Source organism: Pezoporus occidentalis, unplaced genomic scaffold (genome assembly GCF_034315485.1).
Source record: "Pezoporus occidentalis ecotype Australia unplaced genomic scaffold, CSIRO_AGI_Poc_V1 ctg86, whole genome shotgun sequence".
Lineage (NCBI taxonomy): Eukaryota > Metazoa > Chordata > Aves > Psittaciformes > Psittacidae > Pezoporus > Pezoporus occidentalis.
Genome location: NW_026916220.1, coordinates 2518581 through 2546418, shown reverse-complemented (window position 1 = coordinate 2546418; position 27838 = coordinate 2518581). Strand labels below are relative to the sequence as shown.

General features: G+C 36.7%; 1 protein-coding gene across 2 annotated transcripts in view; it reads left to right on the top strand.

Annotated features, from left to right (window-relative positions):
- The window catches only part of HSD17B4 (hydroxysteroid 17-beta dehydrogenase 4), a 63836-nt gene extending 37180 nt beyond the window's left edge, over positions 1-26656 (top strand). For both annotated transcript variants that reach the window (XM_062604444.1, XM_062604445.1), the window contains exons 18-24: positions 7871-7940; positions 11276-11382; positions 11686-11772; positions 14110-14199; positions 16122-16260; positions 24186-24313; positions 26229-26656. In XM_062604444.1, the coding sequence (XP_062460428.1) occupies positions 7871-7940; positions 11276-11382; positions 11686-11772; positions 14110-14199; positions 16122-16260; positions 24186-24313; positions 26229-26318 (711 nt within the window). In that variant the 3' untranslated portion in view covers positions 26319-26656. The remainder of the gene's footprint in view (positions 1-7870; positions 7941-11275; positions 11383-11685; positions 11773-14109; positions 14200-16121; positions 16261-24185; positions 24314-26228) is intronic.
- Positions 26657-27838: the final 1182 nt, after the last annotated feature.

The window sequence follows — 27838 nt, the reverse complement described above, 5'->3', positions numbered from 1 at the left end:
AACTAGATTTGAAGGGGAAAAGGAATAAAACCAGCCTCTCTAGAGATAAGCCTAGGGGCAGCACACTGATGTTTGAGGGACATTGTGCTAGCAAAGACCTTTGGTCTGCAATCTCAGTGGAGGTAGATGATGGAGATCCATGCAGCAGCCAAGATGCAAGAGTTATTGATGTGTTAGAAACCACAGAAGCCCCTGAAAATGGTCGTGTAGGAACAGGGCTTCTCTTGCAAAAAAAAAGCTGTGTTATCAGTAGGCCAGCTGAAGTGCATCTACACAAATGCACCCAGCATAGGCACCAAACAGGAGGAGCTGGAAGCCACTGTGTAGCAGGAAAACTATGATGTAGTTGCCATCACAGAAACATGCTGGGATGACTCTCACAACTAACAGTGCTGCAGTGGATGGTTATAAACTCTTCAAAACAGATAGGCAAGGAAGGAGAGGTGGTGGGGTAGCCCTGTATGTTAGGGCGTGCTTTGATTGTCTGAAGCTTAATGATAGAATTAGCTAGGTTGGAAAAGATCTTTAAGATCATCAAGTCCAACTGTTACTGTGCCAAATCCACCACTAAACTGTGTCATGAGGTTATACAGAAAGAAAATTAAAAGGGCCAAAACCCAACTAGAACGTAATCTGCCTACTGCTGTAAAAGACAATAAAAGATGTTTCTGTAAATACAGCAGCAATAGAAGGAGGCCTAAGGTGAATCTCTACACTTTATTGGATGCAGGGGAAACATGGTGGAGAAGGCTGAGGAGCTTAATGGCTTCTTTGCCTCAGTCTTCAATAGTAAGACCAGTTGTTCTCTGGAAGACATGGATGGGGTGTAGAATTAAGCCCCCATAATCCAAGAACAGAGACCTGCTACACCACGTAGACATGTACAAGTCTATGGGGCTGGCTAGGTTCGACCCTGGGATACTGAGGGAGCTGGCTGAAGTGCTCACTGAGCCACTCAATCATTTATCAGCAGTTCTCACCAGGGAGGTCCCAGTTGACTGGAAGTTAGCAAATGTGATACCCATCTACAAGAGGAATCTGGGGAACTACAGGCCTGTCAGTCTGACCTTGGTGCTTGGGAAAGCTGTGGAGTAGATCATCTTGAGTGCCATCAAGCAGCACAACCAAGTGATCAGGCCCAGTCAGCACAGGTTTATGAAAGGCAGGTCCTGCTTAACCAGCCCAGTCTCCTGGTATGACCAGGTGACCTGCTAAAGTGCATACCTGTACTTCATAAAGCTTTTGATACCATTTTTCACACAACATTATCCTGGAGAAATTGCCTGCTCATAGCTATAATAGGTGTACTGTTCACAGGGTCGATGACAGAACCCAAAGAATGGTGGTGAATGGAGTTAATTTCATTTGGCAAGCCATCACAAGTGATGTTCCCCAGGTCTTAGTACTGAGGCCAGTTCTGTTTAGTATCTTTATCAGCGGTCTGGATGAGGGGATTGAGTGCACCCTCAGTACGATTTCGTGTGACACCAATTGGGCAGGAGTGTTGATCTCCTGGAGGATAGGAAGGTTCTGCAGAGGGGTCTAGAAAGGCTGGATCAATGGGCCATGTCCAATGGTGTGACGTTCAGCAAGGGCAAGGTCCTGCCCCTGGGCCACAACAACCCTATGCAACGGTACAGGCTTGGAGAAGAGTGTCTGGAAGGCTGCTCAGTGTAAAAGGACCTGGTGGTGCCAATTGACAGAGCTGAGCATGAGCGAACTTGTGCCCAGGCAGCCAAGAAGGCAAACAGCATCCTGGCCTTTATCAGCAATAGCGTGGCCAGCAGGGCCAGGGCAGTGATCATCCCCCTGTACTCAGAACTGGTGAGGCTACACCTAGAATCCTGTATTCAGTTCTGTGCCCCTCACTGCAAGAGAGACATTGAGGTGCTGGAGTGGGTCCAGAGAAGGGTAGTGAAGATGGAGAAGGGCCTGGAGCACAAGTCTGATGAGGAATGGCTGAGGGAACTATAGGTGTTTAGTCCAGAGAAACTTTATGGCTCTTTACAACAATGTGAGAAGAGGTTTTAAGTGAGGTGGGTGTTGGTCTCTTTCTCCAAGTAACAAGTAATAGGATGAGAAGAAATGATCTCAAGTTGTAACAGGCAGGTTTAGATTGGATTTTAGGAAAAATCTCTTCAGGAAAAGGGTTGTCAAGCATTTGAACGGGTTGGTCAGGGAAGTGGTGGAGTCGTCATCTCTGAAGGTATTTAAAAGACATGTAGATGTTGCATTAGGGGATTCAAGGCCAAACTGAATGTGGTTCTGTGCAACCTGTTACAGTTGAAATGTCCCTGCTCATAGCAAGGCAGTTGGACCAGATGACCTTAGCAGATCCCTTCCAACTCAGACTGTTCTGTGATTCTGTGGTTTAGCAGTGGATTTGGCAGTGCTAGGTTTATGGTTGGACTTGATGATCATAAAGGTTTTTCTCAACCTAACTATTGGATGATTCTAGGATTCTATATGTGTAGATATAGTAAGTTATATCTACATATTAACATTATATGGGAAAAACAATTGGTTATTTCCCTGGAGAGATTTTATGTTTATTTTAAACAGATTAGAAGAAAAATATTATAAGAAGGTCAGTGTTTTGTGTTAAGATTGTTTTTTGAGTAAGTGCAATATAGTCAAGAGAGAGAAGGTGATGACAACATCTACATTTGGAGTGTGGAAAATATGGTTACAGGACAAATGGGAGGTTTTAATGTCCTTCTCTGTAAAGACTGTAGTACATCATTGCCTGAAAACATGTGAATTTAAATTAACTTCAGAGAATAGCACAAGAGAGCTTACTGAGTGAGAGCCTCAGGTGATTTTTTTCTGTTTTTTTTTTTTTCTGTAGCATAGATAATTTATTTCCTGATAGAGAAAATGGAAGTGCTGCAGTAGGTTCACAGATACAGACAGCATGCCAGAAAAAAAAGTGCTTAACAACAAAGGATGATACAAGCAAAGCAAATGGATGTGAGGCCATTGCAAGGATTTATAATGTTTTCCCAATTTGTCTAGAGATTTCAGTGTGCAGAGGTGATACTTTCAAAGCACTTGAAATTGTATAGTATTTGTAATAGTAATGAAAAGTTTGTTAGGTGTCGTGATGCTAATTTCAACACTTATACACAATCCCCTACCCCTCCATATTTATTCCTGTTGAGAAGATCAATATATAATTTTCTGATCATGGCAATTTTGAAAAATAGTTGAAGTCTTGGATTATACTAGAATTTTGTGTGGTAATGTGGTAAAAGATGAAAAAATACTAGTCTGGCACTCATTTTGTTTAACTCTTCATTACCAAGAGTTTGTTTCCTACTTGTCTGTGCATGTCTTAGTAAAGGGTACAGACATTGTTACTCCACCTGAAGTTCCCTAAACCTAAGTGGTTAAGAGAGGCGCTGTTAAAAGAAAGGCTATATGTACATTTGCCTTGCTGCTGAAAATGACTAATGTTCTGTGAAGCCAGTGCCAGAATATAAATGTTGATTTTGATTTGAAAAAATATGTGGTAGGGATAACCAGTAAAGACATGAATAATGTGGGGTATGGAAGGAGAAAAGATGTAGTCCTGTTTTATATCTATTATACCTATTCTTGTTTATAGCTGTGTATGTGAAGGTATTTTAATTGAGCATTGTAGTAATTCTTCCTCTTGAGGGAGTCAGTGATAAGGAGGGAAAAAGGTAGTGTTTGTGTAGTCCAGACCACTAAGATTTTGTTATTGCAAACCTGAGGCAATTCAGGAAACTATACACTTATGATTTTTAATTACAGTCTTGTTAAAAAATAGAATCATGTGTGATCCAGATTTCCACAAAGTGTGTTTAGGCCATCGAAAATCCTTATGAACAACTTAAACTGCCTGTTTTGTTTATTTTCCAGGTCATCTTTGAGAAAAATAGTTGCTTATCTGGAGGAACAGATAAAACCTTGTATCTTTCTATGTGTTGCTTTTTACCAGTTACTTTTTCCTAATATGTCTCCTTATCCTCACAGAAATCAATGATTAAAAGAGAAGATATGACAAATGGAGTTTTCAGATAGTCAAAGGGTAGCTGCTTAATTTTAACTACAGTGAATTACTTAAGTACTGTGCTATATTTGAGCCTTTGAAGCATCAGCACTGCCAATTTAACTGGATACATTAATTGTCCTTAATGTAAACCAGAGCTCATTGAAATGTGTAGATGAGATTTATGGCTATTGTTTCTTCACAAGATTGCTTGACTGCTTGCTTTTCCTTAAATTGGGTAAAGTATACACACATACATATAGACACACCTATTTTTATATATATATATACAAATACTTGATAAGATAAGCTCTTGGGCTTAGCTCTTTTTTCCCCCATTAGAAGGGGAAATATATGGATAGTTGGCTTCCTATTTTATTAGCTTTACTACTGACCTTTATTGCAGTCCATAGGCAAGACTGAAAAATTGGCATGGACAGGTTGGATCTTGCCTTTTCTTTTGTGGTCTGGCAGAATTCCTAAATTGTTAGGAAATGAGACTTGACAGTTTGTGTTATTAATTGGAAAACAATCTAACCACATTATGACTGACTTCAATCTAATAACTCTGTCATGGTTTAAGCCCAGATGGTAACTCAGACGTACACAGGTGCTCACTCATTCTCCCTGCTCCTTTCTCCCACCACTCCCAGAGGAATGGGGAGGAGAAAATGTAACTCCCACAGGTTGAGATAAGAACAGTCCAGTAACTAAGGTATAACACGAACCACTACTGCTACAACCAATCATAAAGATGATAAGAGAATGCAGCCGCTCACCACCTGCTGACCCATACCCAGCCAGACCTGAGCAGCTATCTACACCTTTGGGGTAACTAACCCCCGGTTTATATACTGGGCATGACATGCTGTGGTATTGAATACCCCTTTGGCTAGTTTGGGTCAAGTGTCCTGTTTCTCCTTCCTCCCAGCTTCCCCTCATCCCTGGCAGAGCATGAGACTCAGAAAGTCCTTGGTCAGAGTACACATTACTGAGCAACAACTAAAATCATCGCTGTGATCATCATTGTTCCCAGGCTGAAAGTCAAAAACACAGAACTGCATCAGCTACTAAGAAAGGGAAAAATGAATGCTACTGCGGAACCCAGGCCAATCTCACATTAATTGACTCTTGTCAACCTCTAAGGATGCACCCCCTTTTTTTTGGGGGTTTAATGCTATCTCTTGGGACTTCAGGAAACGTCATTATTCAAGGAATATAGAAAGTAGAGCCAATGAGGCTTTGAAACAGTTCTGTTCTCATGTGATATGTAATGTATATAATGAAATAATACCAAAGGCTGTGGTAAATGAAAAGAATCTTGTTGGGGGACCTGACTTGGCTGCACTGAATCTGAAATAATGTCCTGTGTAACTGCTTATTCAGTTTAGCCTACGTGTTTTCTAGCTGTGACCAGTGCCGCTCTTTAAGTATTGAAAGTACAAAAAGACAAGTACTGTCTCCCATTTTCATAATGTCAGACATTTAGTTAAATACATTGATCACATTTAGTTATCTGAGCTTAATAATTTCCTAAATGCTGTGTTTATTTTATTAGCAATAAATCAGAATTTTTTTTTACTGCAGTAATTTAGAGAAGCATTTGATAGTATTGTCTCCCAAGGAAGTGGCTAGTTAGTAAAGCAACAGCTAGATTTGAGATTTGATCTTAAAACAGAAATTTGCCTTTTTTTGATATACAGAAATAAACTTTGATATTCAAACTAAATGATATTTAGTTTGAATTAAAAGTTATTGCAGCAGCTCCTTTGTGAAAATAGCCTGCTGACAGCTTTTGTAAAAGTTAAAATTAAGAATGAATGCAAGACATAAGAATTTTGATTTGGTTAAAAAGTCATTTAATTCTTTTTTTCATATATGGCAATTTTTCTCGTTCTCAAGACAGGTAATTTGCTGTTAAAATTTAGAATCTCTTGAAAGAAAACTTCAGTGATGAAGTACTTCAGTAATGGGCTCTACTTTGTAGAATTCTGTCAAGAGCAACTCTTTAAATTGTCAGTTTACTTATTTTTTATTTTTTCCCTAAGGAACTAAGGGTCTGTTCCTCACTAAAAGTCTCTTTCATGGTGCTATAACTTTGATACTGGTAGCTGTCTCTTCCCACTCATCATTTCACTCCGGCTGCCTTAGCGGTGTAACAAGGGTGTAAATACTTACATTAGCTCGGTTTGCTTTCCTGTTCCACCCTCAACCAGCACTGTGTTTCACCACACACTACCTGGGTGCCCCTTATAGAATGTCCTCTGTGGCACAGGATTGCTTGCCAGTCAGTTTGGCTTGCTTTTTTGTTCTTGATTTTACTTGTAGATTGCTAGCTGTAGAGTCCTAGCACTGGAGGATACTGCCTTCAGGAGATTTTGACTTTGTTGTTCTCACCAGGTGAGATACCTTAGCTATTTCTACTTCTTGATGATGTTGTAAGATTGATTTAAGTTAGCTGTTACTTCAGCCAATTATTTTCCCTCTATTTTGTCCCATTTCGAGGAGCAGACTTGGACACATCTGAACTGTAGTCATACATTAATACAAAATTTCCAGACTTTACTATTTTCCTAAGAATGTATAGGATCCATTGGAAGATAATTACAAAAAACAACCAACAGTTTTGGGTGAAAGTAGAATTACAGTTAGAAATTTCAGATCTAGTGATGCCATCTTACTTTTTGAAAGAAAAAGTGATTCACAAAGAATAAAAAATAATTTACAATCCCAGTCTGAAATCCTGGAAGAAAATGTTTAGTAATAAGTGGTTCCAAAGGCCAGTAATGTACTCAATTAAACTAAGGGTTTAAAAGTTCATTTTGGTTAAATTCATATTCAATTTGTATATGCCATCATGCAAAAATACTAAATTCTTTAAATCTTCACTAGTGTTAGTAATGTGTACTGATTTTCTCTGTACTTTTAGGAATGCCGCACTAGAGAGTACTCTACAATCATTTATTCACTGGGTTTCACTGGAATCTGATGAATAAGCTTTTAGTCCAGAAAGACAAACACAGGATGGCTTGCCACACCAGTGGTCTGTTGACCACTGTACAGCAAATGTAATTTGATAATGAAAATGTTCACGTCACACAGAGAAAGAAAACTGAAGTACAGTAGTCATAATCTTCATGATTTCTCAGATTTATTCACATTGACAGTACATACAAGACACTGAAGTTGTATTTCTCTACTTTTTACTAGTGAAACAGAATACTTAACATGAAGCAGAAGTTCTCTAGAAAGCTCGGCCTGTTACTTGGACGTTTTATTTGTTTGTTTGTAATATTGGGACCAGCTACCAATGAAGCTGCTAAGAGAGAAGTATATTAGTCAATCATGTTACTCTGCAAAGGGATAAGGATATTTCTGATCTCTGTAAGATGAATCACATGTTGAAAAAGGATGGTTGCATGTTTGTTAAAAAAAAAAAAAAAGTTTTTTTATTTAAACCATGGATAGATCTGTCATGGAAAAAGACTCCTTTAAATTACCTTTCAAGCTAAAGAATCTATGGGCAAATTCTAGAAAATGCTGTACTTTGCTGTTGCCAAATTTTAGTGAAGATGGATTTGTATGCCAGCAGAGTAGGTGATTTTTAACTCCCACTAAGCAGCTGCATTATTTTCTTATGTGTGAAGTCCACACACAGTTCATGGCACATTTCCCTGGAGTTTTGGCAGTTTGGCTACACAATAACATTTTTCTATTTTACCTGCTTTGGTTTAGGGTAAGTTATCTAAGGGCTAGTAAATTGTGATGTTTGTTAATGTGTCATTTTTTGAGTGACTCCTGCTTATTTCTGCCAAACACAGCTAGCCTCTCATTTTGATTTCTCTGTTTCTGCAGGCTGCCTTATATCGGCTGAGTGGGGATTGGAATCCTTTACATGTTGATCCAAGTTTTGCTGCTCTTGGAGGTGAGCTCAGGGATACCACTGTATTAATGTTTGGATGAAGTATGGTGTAAATGTATTCACAGTTTGGTTTTTTTCCCACTTAACCTGTATGACTTTTAACAAGCTTGGAAAAAAAAGTGATTTTTTTTTTTAGCTATTCTTAGAGTCACCATTAGATGTCTTCAGAGTTCTGTGTGGCAGACACTTCACTGTAAGCATTACCTACAGTGAAAACCAGCCTCCTACCCCATTTTCCTTTTAGACCTTTCTTGTTGTCATTATCCCATCTTTACAGTCTCTGTTTCATAAGAAATTAATTTCTTAAATATTCAAATACCTATAAGCAGAAATAATTGCCTATTAAAAGCTTCAGAAAGAATTGCATGAGGTCTTTGGTAGATAATTCTAAGTAAATAATTTTGAGAGTATGTTGGTCTTAGATGCTTAGCTTGCTTAACTGCCTCCCTTGCTAGTGCAGTAGCTTATTCATTTATGTAACGGTACATCCAGAGCAATTGACCATAGACTACATTACCTGATTCTTGCAGAGAAGAGTTGCTAGTTGCTACAGAAGGGTCTGTTGTCTCAAATTTCTATTGTAAAGGTATTTTTCAGAGTTCTTTTCAGGCCATGCTAGTAGTATAGTGTGATTACTCCAGGCAGACAGCAATTTTATTTACTTAAGAAATTCCCCTGAATAAGTGTGCTATCATCATAATCTTTACATGAAAATACTGGTCTGTAATAATTGGTCTGCAGTTTTCCAGTGACTTTAAAACAGAATTATCACTGTATGATGTTCTTACCAAGATAAATAGAGCAGTTACGCTTCTTTATTCATATCATGCTTAATGTACTTCCCCAAATAGTCTCCTTTCGTGAATACATACTAATTGTTTGGTTAACTGTTTTGTATAATTCCACATAAATTTGTGTTACTAAATAATGATAACCAAATACCAGTCAGTAAAGAGATTTCCGTGGTTTATTAAACCTTCCTGTTTGTTTGTTCATCTGATGATTTTGGGAATTTTGATGATTGGGATTTTTTGATGATTGGGAATCACCCAATTAGTCTTGAAGATGGTAGAGGAGAAAAATATACGATTATATTTGAAACCGCAGAGTGTAAAATAATGATCCTATAAAAATGTTACAAAAGAGGAAAAGTAGAAAACTTCTGCCTGTTCAGACAAGGAGCACCGGCACTTAGACAGTGAAAAATGAAGCTAACTCTGTAGATGAGGTAGTCTCTACCTGAACAGAAAACTGCTGCACTGGATTTTGTGGAATAGGAACTCTGGCAGTATCCTGTTCCAATATCTATACCAACTGTAGGTTCAAACAACAAATATTACTATGAGGATATTCCACAAATATTTTGTAGTTATAGAAAAGCTGTTTTCTTCGGGCATATTCACACACCTTCTTGTCTTTAATCTCTGTGTATGTTCTCTTTGACTGGCTTTCACCAGCCTGGACTGGAAGCAGCCAGTCAGTGTAATGCACACAGGTTGTTCCCGGATTACTGTTCAGCCTTTTTGTGGGTAATGTTTCAGAGGAGATATGCTGAATGAAAACACCTTTTTATATTCTTGTGCTTTTATGCCCGTAGCTTCTGAGTATTTCTGAGATACTAGAAAGTGAAGGCAACATTCACTTTGTTCTCAGGTCAGTCTAGATAAAAGTAACTTGATTGCTTTATGGATTTTTCTTTGAGTATGCATTAGTTTTATAAAGAAAATAAAGGTGAGAACAGGACTGTATGTTTTTTTCTGAGTTCTGGAAATAGTGGTGGGTTTTGGTTTCTTCATGGTGAATTGAAAAAAGGTTTTTAAAGAACTGAATGTCTCTATAACATTCTGTAAGAAAGATAGTGAGTAGTGATATTGTTACAGTAATACCACTAAGCTGTTTTAAGATTGACTGCACGGTACCTTTGTGCTTTCAGAAATGCTTTCTGCACAGTGTTCAGAAAACAAAGTGCTATTAAAAGTGTCTATATTCAAATATTTTTTGCAGGAGAGAAATGCCAAAATTATCAGAATGGCATAGTTAAAGCAAGAATACAGAGTTATGTTTCTTTTAGCCTGCCTTCTGTCGTGTATCCTAACCTAATGAGTGAAAATTCCCGTTTCTCTTCCTTACTCGTTTCTCATCCTTACTATACTACTAGTCTTGTCTTCCCTTTGCGCCGTGTCTCAGAATTCTCAACTTTTCTGGCTCTGAAGTCTAGTGGCTTTTTTGGGTCTGTGTTGAAGGTGCTTTCTTCTTCTACGTCTTCCGATTATCTCTGCAGGCTGGACTTTCTCTTGTCTCCTCTTTTTTTTGTTTCTTTGGGTTTGGTTTTGGTTCTGCTTTTTTTTTCACACAGCTGTTGTCCCTTGGGACAAATTTTCATTCTGTGTAGATGCCGTGAGGTACTGTTTGGAGCTCAGAAAAAGTTGTACTGGCAGCTGAGAGTGGCAGATGAGTTTCAGGCAAAAGAGCTGCTTTCAGAGCCAAAGCTGAACAGACCTGTCTTGAATCCCTAGGCTGTTGAAAGTATGATCAGATACTGTTCATGTGCCCTGTCAGGTCAGGGCAACCTGTTAAGGGATCAGAACATACTCTGTACAACAAAATCTTTAAAATTTAACCACTGCAATTTAGCAAATATCAGAGCAGTTTTCAAAGGTTTATTATTTCAGACTTTGACAGAACTAGAGAAAGAGTCATCACTAATACAAAGACTATCTTCTGCCAAGGTTCAGCGCCAGTTCCAAAGCACAGAACTGCAACAAAACCTGACCAAAAATGCCAGTATAAATAAATACTGCAGGTTTCTTGTTGTCGTTAGACGTGTTCAAAATGTTTGCAATCTTTCCAGCTTTCTACTCCTTAATAAAGTTAACCCTGAAGTGTGCACAACATTTGAAGAATTTTGGCAACCTTAAATAGGAATTAAAAATGGGAAGCATCAAATAATCTTAGTATCACCACTTTCTGATCATTACCATACCTCTTACCCTTGAAATGCATGCTTCCATGTAACTGTGTATCTGGTGTGCCTATGCATGTACACTAAAAAGGTCAATCTCCTTATTTTTCATTTTGTCACCTCTACAGACAGGGACTAATCCTACTTCTGAGTCTTACAAGGTGTTGGGGTGCCAGTTCTCAGTGAGCACTTTACTTTGACACAAAGTAGAGGAGACAATAAATGGTAACAGATATTTTTCCAGTGAGATAAATAAGGTTAAAAAGTATTAAGAACATTATTGGAGGAAAATATTATGAATAAAATATCTGTATTTGAGAAGCAACTTGCAAACTCCTAATACTAAGAATGCGAAATGTTACTTTTTCTTCAATAGGATTTAAGAAGCCTATACTTCATGGATTATGTTCCTTTGGGTTTGCTGCTAGAAACATTTTGAAGCAGTTTGCAAATAATGATGTGAATAGATTCAAGGCGATCAAGGTCTGAGTTCATTCTTTGCACTTAATTTTCTGTATTTTTCTGGTTTTAGTGTAAAAAAAAATCTTCAGGGTGGGAAAAGGCTTTTGCACTGTCTTAACTGTCACAATTGCTTTTTTTTATTGCTGCTTGCATTTTAATGCCTCTTTCTAGTATGGTTACTTAAATATTTAGGCTTTCTACATTGACTAGTTGCCCGATTTTTTTCTCTTTCCTTTTTCTCGTTTCAATAGAGCCTGTGCTTTTAAGGTTTGCATGTACATATTATAGTTTTGTTCATATCCACACTTCTGTGCCTTTCTTTAGGTTCGCTTTGCGAAACCAGTCTTTCCAGGGCAAACTTTACAAACGGAAATGTGGAAGGAAGGAAATAGAATCAATTTTCAGACCAAGGTCAGAATACACTCACCATTGTGGGTTTAAGGGAAAGATATGCCAGTTAAAAGACTGGGGGCATGAAGGGAAGCAAAAATAGGGGCTTATCAAGGACACCCTTGAAGAAGGTTTTGTAAAGACATTATGTGAATAGAAGGAAATATTCTTATTTTTTGTGTCACTGCGATTCCAATAAAAACACCATTATACTCATATGACTTATAACTTATACATCCTTACAATGAAATGAGCTCTCATATTACTTACTGTATTGCATTTTCTGTGTTTTCCACTGTGGACGAGCAAAAAGCAGTCATTCGTAGGTCAGCATAGTTTGTACTTGATTTGTACAGTTAATCATGACCATGGATATACTTATTTTTTAACATCTGTTTATCTTGCATATCTGCTGACAGTTAATTTACCCAGGTTAACTTCTACAAATTTAGCTTAGCTTGAATTAAACTTAAGCTGTTCAGTACAGAACAACCTACATAAAAATTGAAGTTTCATAGCAGTTGGACATAGTAACTACAAGAAAACAGAATTTACAGTTTTATAAATTTAGGGTTTTATTATTCTGTTTTTTTTGGCATTGCTGTTAGCATTTTGTGTGGGTATCCTGTAATCCTCTCCTACATTTAGTAGGATACTTTCTGGAAGCTAAGGGTAAAATACTCTGAGCCGAGTAAAAGTTAAATACCCTTTGCTTCAGTCATAGCATTCTCTGAAACTGTCAGTTTCTTAAACTATGGTTGCTATAGGTATTCGTCAATATGTGTGGGCTTATGCAGATGCAATTTACATTGCTTTGGAGTGCCAATGTTTTGCAGCCCTATGTCTGTAAAAATGTTGATAAGTGAGTACAGCAGCAACTATAGTTGCAGCTGGAGGCAGGATTGGGAAGACAAAATCAAATGAGGAGAGTCTCATTGTAAGGACATGGGGTTGCTGTTTCCACGGCAGTACAGCTTTGAGCAATAAAATTGACTGAAGGAGGTAAATTTTGTGTGCAGACCTGGTGATCGTTAGCAGCTATAGAATTTCTGAATGAGAGTAACATCAAGGCTACTGTGTAGAAACGCTTGTCTCTCGGTACTAGACAGTTTGGTGCCTCAAATGAAATTTGGAGATTACTATAATGGAGATGGCATATCTATATTCAGTCCTAATAAAATTTGTAGCCTTCAGGTATTTATTTTAGAGGCTTTGCATGTGAAGTTTAACAAAATTCCAAGCCTTTTGGTATTTGTAAACAGAGTAGGATATTTTGTTGTTTTTAAAAGCTGGATTTGGTTAGTAATTGCCAATATGTAGAGTTCTGTAGGATTTTGGTACTTTTTTTTTTCCCCACAAGGGTGGAGTAATTTTGGAGAGAAATGGCAATGTTAAACAGGATTATGGAAAACTGCCTTGTTTCAGCAGTTATGAATTGTTCGGAATCCTGTTTCTTATGCATGTTGGATTAGTCTGAAATAAAGCTATCACTGTAGTTGCAATAAACTCAAGTTAAACTAAAGGTAGACATGTGACTTCAATGTGCAGGTCTAAAAGCATTTTCACTGTTGTCTGAAGTGCAGTGGCAGCAGGTGACAACTGTTAGGCATTATTTGAGTAATCGTTACTATATAGTCTTTCTGTGTTAATTTCACCTGTGCAATAAGGTCAGCTGGATATTTCTCTGCTTTGGCTTTTTATCATGTAACTATGCATTGTGAATGAACCATTTTGCTATCGTCTTTTTGCTGCTGTAAGTCAGACTGGTTTGTCAGACCCTTTAAAATGACTGCCAAAATGAAACTTGTTTTATCCTCTGACTTGACTATTTTAAAAAACTAAAGCAGAAGTTAATTCAGCTATTTTTCATCTTTCTTCTTGAGTCTATTTTTACAATGCTTGAAAAATTGTTTCTAGTACAAGTTGCAGTGTAAGGCACCTGGAGATAGTGAAACTGTCTAAATGAACTCTTGACAAGTGCATATTTACCTCAAGGAAAACGATATCTTTCTCAGACTGTTTATGAAATAACCTTAACAGTAACGTATTACACTGGAGGTAAATTTTCAGATAAGTTTTTTTTTCTGCCATTTTGTGAACATAACAACAGAAATATATTTTGGTATAATTTCTCATGAAGCAAATAATTACACTGAAGAACTGTTATAAAGCATAGTAGACTGACTGGCTTCAAAACTAAAACACATTTGTGTGGATTTTTTTCACTCTGGATCTTTTGTGTTTGCTCTTGTCTTCATCTTTGATTTTAAAATGTAAGGCAAACTCCTTGGTTGTCATTTTGTTGTGATTTTTTGCAAATACGTTACCTGTTTAATGGCATTTTTGCCCCCACCACAGGTCAAAGAGACTGGAGAAGTTGCTATTGCAGGAGGCTATGTGGATATAGTACCAGCTATGAATAAAACTTCTGCTCAGGAGCCTCTGAAGGTAGGGAGAAGCAATAGAAGTCGACTTGCAAAGCAGAATAGTTAAGGTTTATTTTCGTGAAAAAACATGAAAAATACTTAGCTCTCTAGTCTCATTTGCAGTAATTAAATGAGTATACAAGTTCAGAGATGTAAACACACATGTGGTTGTATATACAGAAGGTGAAAGATCTGCTTTGGGAAAAATAAAGATGTTTTAAGGTACACAGGTTGATTGGTGTTTGAAGTGCTTGATGCCAGTTGAACTGTTAGGATAAGCATTGTAATGTATGTGACAAAATTAATGAGGTCATGCACCGGTGAGAGTTTTGAGCACTGGCATAACTTAAAACTGAAATTAGTCCCTATAATTTGGAGTTCTACCTGTAAAAAGAGCGTTTTGTTTTTATTTTATAGATGTTGAGTATCAAACTCAGTGTAACTTGTGACAGCATGTGGTCTTTTTTAATTTTTTTCAGAGAGACATGGGGAAGTGGCAGGAAGCCATTAGAATAACAGAACAAATGAAAATGAGCTAGTGTACCCATAGAAAAGAGCAGTTTTGTCATTGAATCACTTTGAAAGAAGGCTCTGACAGCTGTTCGTGCATAGGGATAGGCCTAACACACAATACACACTTTATGCTGTATATATTTAAAAACCCCCTCTGCATGCCTTCATTAAGCCTCAGGTATGGCTTTTGAGACAACAGACAGTATGGTACAAGCAATGCCAAGGATGTCCTGGGTTCTTAATGTTGTCTAAAAGACATGTGTGTTCAATGCATTGCCTTAATAAACTGTCATTTGCCCCCTATTGATTCCTGCCTGCAAAGGATGAAACTTTAGTGCATTGAAGTTTATGAGGTACTAACATAGTGACATTCATAGAAAGCTGCTGATATATTCCTGGAATCTCTTTTTTTCTTTTTGCTGGTTGTGTTTAGTCCTCTAACATTCTAAACTGTTGCCAGATCTGCATTTGAAGTTCAAACATGTAAGCATCACAGCTTTTCAGTGAAACAGTTACAGAGATTTATTTTTTTTTTAACATGGGCAGAACAGGCATTTTTTTTCTTCAAGCTTACTCTGAAAAAAAGTGCTTTGGCAAAAGTTTGGTGAGAGAGACAGAAATCTACCAGGGGAGATGAGCCTGAGTGAGTGAAGACTGGCAAATTTAGATGTCATTGGAAACTCTGTTATGTAATGGAAAATGTTAGGCTTAAACAAAGAGGTAACAAGGTAGCAGCGTGAGGAGTATTGCAGTTAGAGTATATGTAGATGCAGCAGAGCAACTAAAGCTGTGGGAGCTTTTTTGTCCAATTCCAATTAGATGAAAAATGTTACTGGAGCAGCTTCTTCAAGTGTAGCATTTTACCCAGTGCGTATACTTGTTAAAGAAAGACATGAAAGGCTTGCAAAATAATACATTGGAAAGGCAAATGTAACTGTAGCTAATCCTACTCTTAAATGGTAAGTGTCTACGCTGGAGTTTTGACTGTGTTCATAATGCAGTATATTTTGAACATGTTCCATGTCAAGTTAAAGTCATGTACTGATAAAAAACATTTTTGTGTTCTAAAAATTAACATGGCATCCACCATGGAAAAAAGTGGCAATGGTTATCCTCCAGAGGGAATAAATGACAATTTAGAAGCCCTTAGAGCCCTAATTATTAAACATATCTTAAATTATACTGACGAATGACAAAAACTGCAAGATTTGAAGTAATTCTCAAGAAGAGTCCATGAAGCATTTTCTGTTTGAATGTTTTCTTTAATGTGGGCAGTTGCTAGAGGTGATTATTTAGAGTGGAAGAAATCTCAATTGCATTTAGTAATTCTGCAGTAAAGACTTTCCTGGACACAGTACTTGAACTAATAAACCTATTTAGTACATTTAAGCAGAGTTTCAATTTTAAATGATTCACACTCTCTTTTAAAAGACTACAGGACTGCGGAGTGATCTTGTGTTTGAAGAAATTGGTCGTCGTGTAAAAGAGCTTGGAAATGAACTGGTAAAGAAAGTAAATGCCATATTCCAATGGGACATCACTAAAGATGGAAAAACAGCAATGCAGTGGAGTAAGTTGTAGATTTTATATAATACCCTGATGATTTATTTTTTTTTTTAATTGACATGAGAGTAATAATGCTCTTTCTAATTAAGCTGATACCTTGAAAATAAGCATAAGATAGTGGATGAATATTCACTAAGACTTCAAAATCTGAATGCACACTGAAAGCACAAGGGACAAGGAGGTAAATAAAGTTCTGTAATGGCAGTTGCTAACCTTTCTAGGTAGGAACATTCTTCTGTAACTTGCCTGTCTAGATGTAGGCACAGTCAAACCATCCTCTAGAACTTCAGTACATTTCTGTTTACAGTTTCCAGAATGCATTATCACTGCGCTTAGATGAGCAGGCGAAATTAACCTACTTGGAGCTCTGTGTTACAGTAATCAGTCTGCTGGTGATGTACATGCTAACTAATCTAAACAAAGAAGTGTTTATTTTTGCTGCATTGTTTTTCTAATTTCAGTTAAAATGTAGCCCAGCTTCTTCCCATAAAGTTTTTTGAGATCAGGGTTAATGAAGGTATAGTGATGCTTACCCATCATTTAAGCATGAGACTGTGTTGATGAACTGATGATGAAGCTTGTAATAGCAATGGGGTGGTGGTGGTGATGGTGTTTCCTTTTGAAATGGATCATACAAGTTAAGTGGACTGATGGGAGCAAAATTACTTCCTCAAGTATTTTTTTAAATTCTCCTGTGCTCAGTTTCTAAGGAAAGGTATTTTTGAAAAAAAGCAGTTTAATTTTAGTGATGAAATAAATCTAATTTTCTTTGGAATTTATTTTTTTTCCCACAGAGGTGTCCTGAAAGATCTATTAGCAGAATGTAAAGCTTTTCCAAAGGAATAGAGTCAGGTTGTAACTACCAGGCCTTTAATTTGTGGAAAAGGGCAAGTCTTGGGGTCAGGTGTGTAACTGAGACTACTTCATTTTGATTGGTCTGAATGGTTGGATCTAGTCAAAAGAATAGTTTTGGGGTAGATGCAGATGAGATGGGTTGCCCTTTGATGAGCTAAGGGAAGAGGCTGACATTGGTAAGTCAGCAGGTCTGTATAGTGTTTTGTTCCATTGACTGTGACTTTTTTTAACTCATGTTAAGTCTTTGCAATGTCTGTTCTCAATAAATGGTTATTATGGTTAAGAAACTGTTACTTCTTTTACAGAGAGTTTTAGAAACACATAATTCCACTTTCTTTTTTCTTAATGTTAACTAGCAGTGATTCTGAGTAGCAAAACTGCTACGTTTCATGAAAATTCCATATGTAGATTTATCAAGATAAGTTCTACCTGTCTTGTAACAGTAATAATCATAATAATAATTCTTATAATATTTATGATAGTTATAAGCAATTTCTGAGGGATAAAGGGTGATTTCCACTTGGATAGCAGTTTATCAATATATTGAATATACCTGCGCAGATTATGCAGGCTGAGTACCTATACATCAGAATGAGAAGGAGGCCAAATACTGCATAATTTAACTCAGAACATCTGTCTTAAAACTTCTTAATGCTCTTAATTATTCCTAATGTCTGCAGTTTTCCATTTTTAACACTCAGTGCTTTAAGTGATGGCCCTGCTTAGAACTTGGGCAGAAAGTTTGTGTAGCCTTTCCTCTGTTGTTGCTTACACTTCTAGCAGATATATTAGAAGTACATAGATTAAACTCCAAAACACTTAAAGTGGATACTTGTGTTTGTTAGAGATCACTTTGTACATGACATCAGTCATGTCTATTGTTTAATGTGTAACTAAGTGTAATATAAGTGATGGCCATAACAATCTAAATTATTGTAATATTAAAATAGTTATGTAAATTCAAAAACAGAGTGTTAGCAGTTGTGACAGCTCTCACAGTTTGTCCTTATGTTGATTAATAGCATACTACTGTTGCTTTCTGTTTAACTCTGATGGTAAATTTCTCATGATGAGGTGTGTGTGTATATATGTGCATATATATATGTGTATGTACATGATGGAATTTTTATTTTTGGGATTTTCTTGAACATGTTTCAGTCATTACAAAAAAAAACAAAGAAACACAAAGCAGAAGAAAGACCTTCCAGAGGCAAGCATTGAAGATTTTTAAGCAATTGCCAACTTAATTCTTTTTGCTTATTTGCATACATTATTATTCAGTGTTCAAGAGCATCATCGTGTGCTGTCTCTTCTACCAGACGCTAGCATAATTAATTTTGCATAGTGAATGTGGAAGAAGAGAGTAGTTTGTGGCTGTATGTTCAAAGGAAGATAGCTTTCTTGGGTTATCGACAGTATCTTAACTGCAAAAGATTTCCGACAGATCTTCATATATTCAAGACTTTTGTAACACACATGAACAATTTAGATTAGAATTAGATTTAGACAGCCAGTTTAGATATGTAACACTGACATTTGCTGACTTGAAAGCTTGACTCTTTCTGTTGTTAAAGGAAGTTCTGTACACTTAAAAAAATTTCTTTTACTTTAAAAACTGAGTGTGACAGTAATGTTACTTTTGCTATAGCTTAAATTTAATTCTGTGTCACTATTTTGACCAGTTTCCAGCCTGCTTCAGATTTTGATGTTCGTCAACTCTGACGTTGAAATTGCACTGCTTTACACTACATTTAAATTTTGCCCACTGATTATTACTTGATCTTATTGCTAAACTATTTGTGACTTGATTATTACTAAAATTCTGGGTAGAATAATTTTAAATCAGTTTTTTAAATGTTATGGTAAGTTAGATTGTAACAATTTTCAATTATCTTTTTTCTTAAAATTACTGCTTTGAGAATTAGATCCCATACTGTACATACCTATAGTAAAGCAAGGAGGAAAAGATGACATTAAAATTTACTTAGAATTCAGTTCCAGTGGATAAATATTACATACTCCTTCAATGTGTGATCAAAATTCTTGATGTGTTGTCATTGAAACAACTGAAATGTAAAGAAGTAGTTTATTTTGGGGACAGTTTTTTTTAAGCCTTGAGATGATGCTAATTATTTTATTATCTCTCTTCTTTTTAGACCTCTCTTTTTAAGGGCCTCCCAGGCCTTTACAGGCAGTGTTTGTGATTCTCTTGGGTTACCTGCTAGGCCTCTTTCCCTTACTAAATTTGTTACATAGTTGTGCTGATGTGTCTTTTAATTTTTTGCCTTGTCACTTCTGCACAGCTTTGTGCTGTTGTGAAAACTGCAGCAATTGACAGCCCAAGAAACAATCTGGGCCCTGCAGCTCATTGGTGTCTTACACAATGATTGTAGCCCCAGTATCGTCTGCTAATGTCCTTGAGTTTCTGAAGATCTGGGAGGAGGCTGGAAGAGAAAGCAGCAGTATTAAGGGCCGCTGTGAAATTTGTTCTCATGTATGCAGTCATTCTTGTCCTTCCCAATCTTTCAGGAACCAGAATATTTGGGGGTTTTGTTTGGCTGGGGTTTATTTTTGTTTGTTTTGTTTGTGGTTCTTTTTATTTATTTCATTTTTTTTAGTGTTTTGTTTTAATTGCAGCTGTAACCCTTTGATCTTGGCAGTAAGCTGAGATTTGTATTTGTTTCTTAAATGAAGTGGGATTTGTGAATTGAATTTAGCTTTTTTTTTGTTACAAAGACACTTCTTTATGGTAGTAGGAATATCAGTAATGCTAATCTTTTAAACTAGTGATGACCTTTCCTTTTATGTAGTTCTGTGTGGATGGTGTGAAGCCATGGGGAGGTGTAGAACAATTGATCTTGCACTAAGTATCTGAAATTTTGGGCAGCTCATCTGCCGTCTGAGCAATGTTGAGCTATAGCCACTAACAACTAGTTTTATTTAGTGGTGTTTCTTTATAGAAACAAGATTCTCTAATTTAAGAGGATGCTGAAAATCCTTTTAAGAATATAAAGCAATAAGATTTTGGCAGGATCAAAACTCAAGGAGGAAGTTTAGCAGTACTGGAGCTATCTTTTTAATTTGTAAACAAAATTCTTAATTGTGAGCCCCCTAGCTTTTACCTCTCCAGTTGGCTTCACTATCTAAAGCATGCTTTGCTCTCTTCTGCATATTTATTACTGTGAAAGATATGCCATTGTTTTCAATAGTTATAAAATATTTATCTTTTCCTCAGGATTAAGTTACTTCATTTCAACTTCTCTTTCCATAGAGAAAAGACTTGGCCATTGAGATTTGTTACCTGATAGTTAATGGCTGTCTAGAACAGTACCCATCTGCTGCTTTTCATCATGCTTCTGAAGATACTGCTGAAGGAAGAAGATACTCCTCTTCCTTTACAATTCTCAGAAGAACAAAACTTACTTAGGAGACCTGGAGAGAAATTGTTATGTGCAGTTGATTGTGATCATCTGACAAATTACAGCCAAACTGCTTAATAATTTATAATGGGATATGACTTCAGGCAATGAAGAGCGAATGACACTTTGTTCATTTGATTGAGGATGAGTCTTGTCTTGCAGTTACCCCCTGTAAAGCAGGATAAAACCCAAACCAAAACAGAAAATAGTCTGACCTCTTAATATTTCTCTCCTAGAAATTGTAAAGCAATCTTCAAAAGCAAAGCAAAACCTGTGGCCCAAATCTTAGATTTTTAGGCTCTTTGGCTACCGGCTAAGCATGTCAAAGTTTAGTGTTTTAGCCTGCATATGTATCATTTTTGACCTTTTTATTTTATCTCTGACAACAGCATACTTACAGATGATAAGAATTCATAGGTGTTTAATTACTGTACTGTAACACTTATGTATAAAAGTAAAAACAAAAATTTGAAGGATACTTACTGTTTCAGCCACTGAAGTGGCTTCATTTTGCTTTTCTGCCAGGTGTGTAATGCAAAAATTTTACATATTTGAGAAACAAGTTGATTTTTAAAAGGAACTTGAGCTTTGTGTTGCTGCACACATGGTTGTGTTTTAGACTTCTGTTTTCATGTGGGGTGGATCAGCCATGAGAATGTCTAGCAGAAGAGCTGTATCTGTAACAGCCACAAAGGGCTACATGATCTCAGGAGCAAAGAACACCAGAGGCACCTTTAGGCTACTCATCTGTTACTGCTAGCACTAATAGTGTGTGAGGTAGTCGCCTAGCTGAGCACTGACATAGCTATGCCAGTACCAAATCATTATCAAGCTGCTGCAATCATAGTATATAGTACATAAGTATATAGTATGTAAGTGTATAGTAGCTGTAACTGTAGAGGTGTGTATCTGGCAGATAAGTGTGGAAAATAGGTATAGGAGACCTGCATCAAGACCATCTCCTCTTACAGCAAGCAGCTGTGTTATATAGCTTTATGTCGTAAAGTTGTATTTCACAAGAAGGTACTCTCTCTGATCATTCTGGAAAGCTAGAATTTTTCTTCTCTGAAGGTTGGAATCTGTTCTGGTGCTTGGATCATTTCTTTCATTGCTAGATTATATTTGTTTGTGTGCTAGTGCTGTAGTTTAGTTTCAGTTGTCATTTGACTACTCTATGCTAGGTATACATCAGGAGGCAAGAAAAATGATCGAGTGATGTGTTTCTGATCTTTCTCATCCCCATCCCCACCCCTCACTCCCCCTGCAAAGAAAAAGAATGAACATGTTTTGGGAAAATTTTCCATTTCCTCTTGAACATACCAACATATGGTATATTTTGGATCACTTTCCCTTGTGATTCACCAGAATTAACCCAGTAGGGCTTACATACCAAGTTTAGGGGTTTTATTTCTTTCATTTCCTCCTCCTAGTTCCTTTGGAAGTTTGTGTGTCTTTTTTCTCTTTGTAGCACATTTATGATAAAGCTCGAAAAAAAAAAAAAAAAAAGGTGGGTCAAGTAACAGTTGAAAGTCCGTCATGTTTTTGTGAAAAAGACAGTATTTGTTGCCACAGAGCTCTTCTCTTTTGTGGCTGCTCTGTTCATTTTTCTTTTTTTCTTTTTTTCTTTTTTTCTTCCTTAGAAAAAATATGAATGCTCTTTGAAAACAATAAAGAGCAAATGGAAATAGTATTCTCATATATTTGTGAAAAGAACATACTGTTAGGTTGGTCCTTTGTTGTTTTTTTAGTAGAATTTCTAATAAGTTTTAATTTCAGATGAGTTAAGGATTTGATTAAACACAAGTTTTGCCCATGGTACCATGATTATGCAATATTTACAGGCATATTAGCACTTTGAGAGTTTACCATTAGTTACAGATGTGGATTGATAAGCAATACTTTTGAGACTGGGATAGGAAATGGAGGAGGAGAACAGGGATTGTACCAATATTACGTATGTACTATGATATTTAGATTAAAATATTGGAGTTGTCAGAATTTGCCCGAGTCACATTATGTGGGGCTTTCTGACCAGTGGTATTTGGCTTAAAGGGAGCTAATTTTGGCTATGCCAGCATGGTTCATAACATATCTAGCATTTGAGTAGAGGTATATTTTAAAAGCATATTGACAATTAATCTTGGTTAACTTAATCTGAGGACCTGGTATCCACTGTGAAGTTTGCATTTTATGATTCAGTAGATTATATATATATATATATATATATATGTATTTTTTTTTGTTTGTTTAGTACTAGACTGTGCCTGCATAACCTAGAGGAGCAAAGTTTAAACACTAGGTTATGATGTTAGACTATATAGAGTAAGCTGGCTTGGATAAAAAGAGTGTTACACAGCTCCTACCCACAAACACAGAAGATGCAGATTGTTCATCTGGTGATCAGTACTTATTTTTCTTTCTTCTGCTCTTATTGCATCAAGTTTGTGATGTCTGTTAAACCTGCTACTGAAATGAAAATATACCTTAAAATCAAGTGGATAATAATCCAGTATGTCTGAGCATCATTGTACACTTAATTAGAATTGTAGAATCATAGAATAGTTTGGGTTTGAAAGGACCTTAAAGATCACATAGTTCCAACCTCCCTGCCATGGACAGGGACAACTTCCACTAGACCAGGTTGCTCAGAAGCCCTGTCCAACCTGCCCTTGAACACTGCCAGGAATGGGGCAGCCACAGTTTCCTTAGGCAGCTTGTTCCAGTGCCTCACCATTCTCACAGCAAAAAAATTCTTCCTTATATCTAACCTAAATCTCCCCTGTTTAAGTTTGAACCCATTACCCCTTGTCCTATCACTACATTCCCTCATGAAGACCCTCTCTCATAACCTTGTAGACCCCCTTCAGATACTAGAAGACTTTTTATGTTGGGGACATGAGATTCCCAGATTCTAGTTTTGTTATAATTGAATAAATATTACTTACATCCAGCGGAAAGGGAAAGACTGGGAATTTGCAAATCTGAGTATGATTCGGCAGAGCACATCCTGTCAAAATATCCTTCTAATACTCTTCTAATTAAATGACACAATACCTGATAGTGTTAGTTTTGTAATAGATTATTTTGGCAGGTCATTTGAGTGTAGGAAGAGGACACTCTTAAGTCTCCAGACACTTTGAGGAATTTTTTGCTTTCCAGAAGAGAAAGACAGTTATTTGGCAAGGCTTTAAATGCACTTTGCATAAAGCAGAACAGGCTATGTTGCCTGTAGGGCAGAACAGAGAAAATACATCAGTATGTCTGAACATCACCACATTGGCTTTCTCGGAATACAGGGTGCTGTTTTAAAACATTAGAGCTTTGTTACTAAATAACATTTTTGCAGTAATTACATCAATTAATATCTTGTGCGTCCCAAGTTTTGTTTAAAAAATTTTTTGCCATCTCTCCAATCTTTTTCAAATGTCAGTCTTTGCTGTAAACCCCCTCTCCCTTAGTATGGATTCTTTTTTTTCCTATTCTAATCTCAATTATTTTTATTAATGAAGAAAAAGCCTTTTTTATTTTGGCTGTTAGCTCAAGATTTATGTTCACATTGGATGCTTTATAATAGTCGATAAGGAGAGTAGTGTTCTTTAGACTGAAAATTTTATCTTTGTTTTGGAATAAAACTATCTTTGCTGCTTCTTCTCAGCAATTGACTTAAAGAATGGCTCTGGAGCAGTATATCAAGGACCTGCAAGAAGTTCTGCTGATACCACCTTCACACTGTCAGATGAGGATTTCATGGATGTGGTACAACAAAAGACCAACCCCCAGAAGGTAAAAACCTGTGCCTCACAGTCATACTTGTTTACATGGGGTCATACTATTTCCCTTAAATCAAGCTCTGCTTCTGAATGTTTGCATTCTGAAATCTGCAGTGTTCTTTGGCAGTGCAAAGCAGAATCAGATGAGGTATAAGCACATCATTTGTAGAATTGTAGAGTGGTTTGGGTTGGAAGGAACCTTAAAGATTATCCAGTTCCAACTCCCTGCCATGGTCACGGACACCTTCCAGTAGTCCGGGTTACTCAAAGCCACATCCATTACCTTTTACTGAATATGGCAGAAGACATGATGAGGAATTTATCATCTTGAGACAAAGATACCTCAAATGACATAAAGCCCAGCAGTACAAAGTTAGTTGTTTGTTTGTTTCCTGGTACTTCACAATACATGATTTGCAATGGTGGGGTTTGTCAGTTTGATCATTGAGCCTGTTTTGATTGGTCATGTTGCAGGAAGTTGATATTGCAGTATTCTGATCTACTGCTAATACTGAAGCAAAGAGAAGTCTAGGACAGTGCAGGCATGTAGATCCATTGAAAATGGTCAAAATTCACCCAAACTGGGTAGATTTTTAAGGGATAGAACAATTTAAGAAAGTTATGTAGTCTGAGTCTGCACTTCTAGCTTCTTGGCTTAATCAACTACTTAAAAATACTAATTTACTAATAAAACTGCCTTGTGTAAAAGTAAATTAAACTGTCATAAATTTAATGTCAGCTTACAGATTAAAGCTTGAGAAAATGAAAATGTTAATTAAGCTCATTGTATATCAAACAGTTCCCTTTCTTTGATCCCAAGCAGAAGTTGTCAGAGACTTTGATTGTAAAATTTGAGACTAATAATGATGGCAAATGTTTGTTAGAAGTCCTACGTACCACATGAGTAAAATCCTTTGTGACCCTCTGTATGTACCAGGCCTAAAGTGTAAACAAACAAGTTGTTGATGTATAATCTTCAGAATGCTAAAGAAAAGTGACTGCAATTCAGGAACATTGTCTATTCTTAGGCATTAGTATTTCCTCTGAGTTCCTTCATCTAAAGAAGCTCAAAGCATCTATTCAAATTCTTTTGTGCTGGCTCTTTCTATTCCTTATTTGAATGTATTTCAAGTTAATGGAACTATGCAAAAGCACATTGTTTCAGAACTTTCAAAGAGCTTTCAAATTGCAAAGCCACAGCAAAGCAAAACTAGTTTTAAAAAACTACTGAACTAGGTTCAAACAGGGTGTACAGCTCTTTGAAGTAGGGACAATAAAATGTAATACACCAGCATTTCAGTGAAAGTATTGGTTGATCTTTGATTCTGCAAACACAATGAAATCTTTTTTAGTTCCAGTTTGTAGCAGTATGCCATATATAAAGCTGATGCATTTATTTGCAACGTGCGTGTACGTATTTGGGTTTATTACGAATTTGAACGAGTAGCTGACCTTTTCATTAGGGCTTTTATTTCAGTAACTGACCTTTTCTTTCCATTTTCTCCTTTCATATAAGGATATGTGGATATATACAGCACAGGGAGGGGAGGAATCAGAGCTTTTTACCCTGCCCTTGTGAAGTTTTGCCATCAGCTTCTGTGAAGAAGTTTCTTTTATACCAGGAGAAGTCCTCTGTGCTATACTTACAAAAGAAGTGGAGGCCAATGAAGTTGCTTTGTACTTGGTTTCTTCCCCTAAGTGATAGACTTGGTCTTGCACTCTGGATAGAAAACTGTCATTCTGGATGCTATTAAAATTGAACTTGGATGGTTTTGTGTTGAAAATCCAGGGAGCATTGTGAACTGAGGGCTTTCTTCTGAGCAGTGAACAGCCACACCTATCTTCGTCTTCTTGTTTGGTGTTCTGTGGGTGAACAGTTGAATACATTTTTTTTAATTTTTTTTTTTTCCCTTCCCTGCTTTTTGTAGGCATTCTTTTCTGGTAAACTAAAAGTGAAGGGGAACATCATGCTGAGCCAGAAACTGGAAATGATCCTGAAAGATTACGCCAAACTCTGAACTGCTTGATCATCTACCGCAGCAGTGAAGAACTTGAGAAGATAGAAACTTCAGTCAATTCAGAACCAATGATTGAAACATTGCAAGCTACTTAACATCAATATACTGATTTATTATACTGCTAATACACCACTGTTTTAATTGCTGTAGACAGAAAGTTACAAAATTAATATAACTGTTAATATTGTCCTTTTCTTATTTCCCAGCTATGATAGAGAATCATACTTTTCTCATTACATACCTTAATCTAAATAAAATGTATGTAATTCTTATAAAGATGCATATATTTCTGTACTAATTATGAAGAAAATTAAACCAATACACCTCTTTGATATCTCCTTCTGTGTGTCTGTCAGTCTTCATTTATATTGTCTTAAATAGACTAACTTCTTTGAATGTGGCTGGTTTATTATTAAAATTATCTTTTGCCTTGACTTCTCATGATTCCATTAGAACAACTGGAAGATCCAAGTCAGTTCCATCAGTTCCATTTATTTATGTCTTATCATTATGGGTTTTTTTCTGTAGAGGAAAAAACTTCAATTGCCTCTGCCCACCTTAGTTAGACAGTAATTTTTTAAGTTACTTTTATAAATTACATGGAAAATTGTAAGAATTAATTGCTTAGGAAAGCTTTTTCATCTAAGAGGTATTAGCACTGACCAAAGGCTGTCACTATAGCCAGGTTGTTCTTCATGTAGATTCATTCTCATGAGGGCCAGCACTGACAGCAGGGAAAGATCTAAGAGTGAATTCGTCATTTTGTACCTGTGGCCAGAACTGAGATAGCAGCTGTGGCCATATGTTTTCCTGAAAAAAAGTGTGCTTTTAATCACTGATTGTCACATGAACACCTGGAAATTTTATTTCACCGATGTGACCAACATTTGGTGTGCTCGGTAATTTTTTTTCTTATTCAGTCTTGTTCTGTTGTTGGTACCTTTTGAAAATTCAGGCCATACAAAGCTTGTCTCCTAGTCAGAATGACAGAGTCATTTTGTTTTATCTTAGAGGATGGATTCGCTCTCTTCCTCCCCCCAAAAAAAACCCTGTAAGGTACATCACTGCCCTGACTGTGTGAGTAGACTGTAGCCATTAAAGAGACATCTGCGGCTGCCGAGGGGTTTGATAGCTTGAGGATAAATTCTACATGTTGTAATACTGAGTCAAATTCTCCATAAATTTATTTCTTCACATCTGTACTATCTGCCATGATTCAGACAGAGAAATATGAATCTGAACTATGTCAGCAACTATTTGAAAATGTCCTTTACCTGCGTATCATTTACCTTTTTCACAGCAGTCAATTCTGTATATAAGTAGGACCTAATAGTTGCCTGTACTACTCAGCTTCTATTCACCAAGCAACTTTGTGACAAATACATGAAGTTCTCTTCTATTACTTTCTCTTAAGAAATTGTATGAGAAACATTAATTGTAGCTTTGTATGTTTATGCTTGCACATGCTAGACCAAGTATCTCGTACCTGTCTATAAGTCTATATATAATGCCAGAAAAAT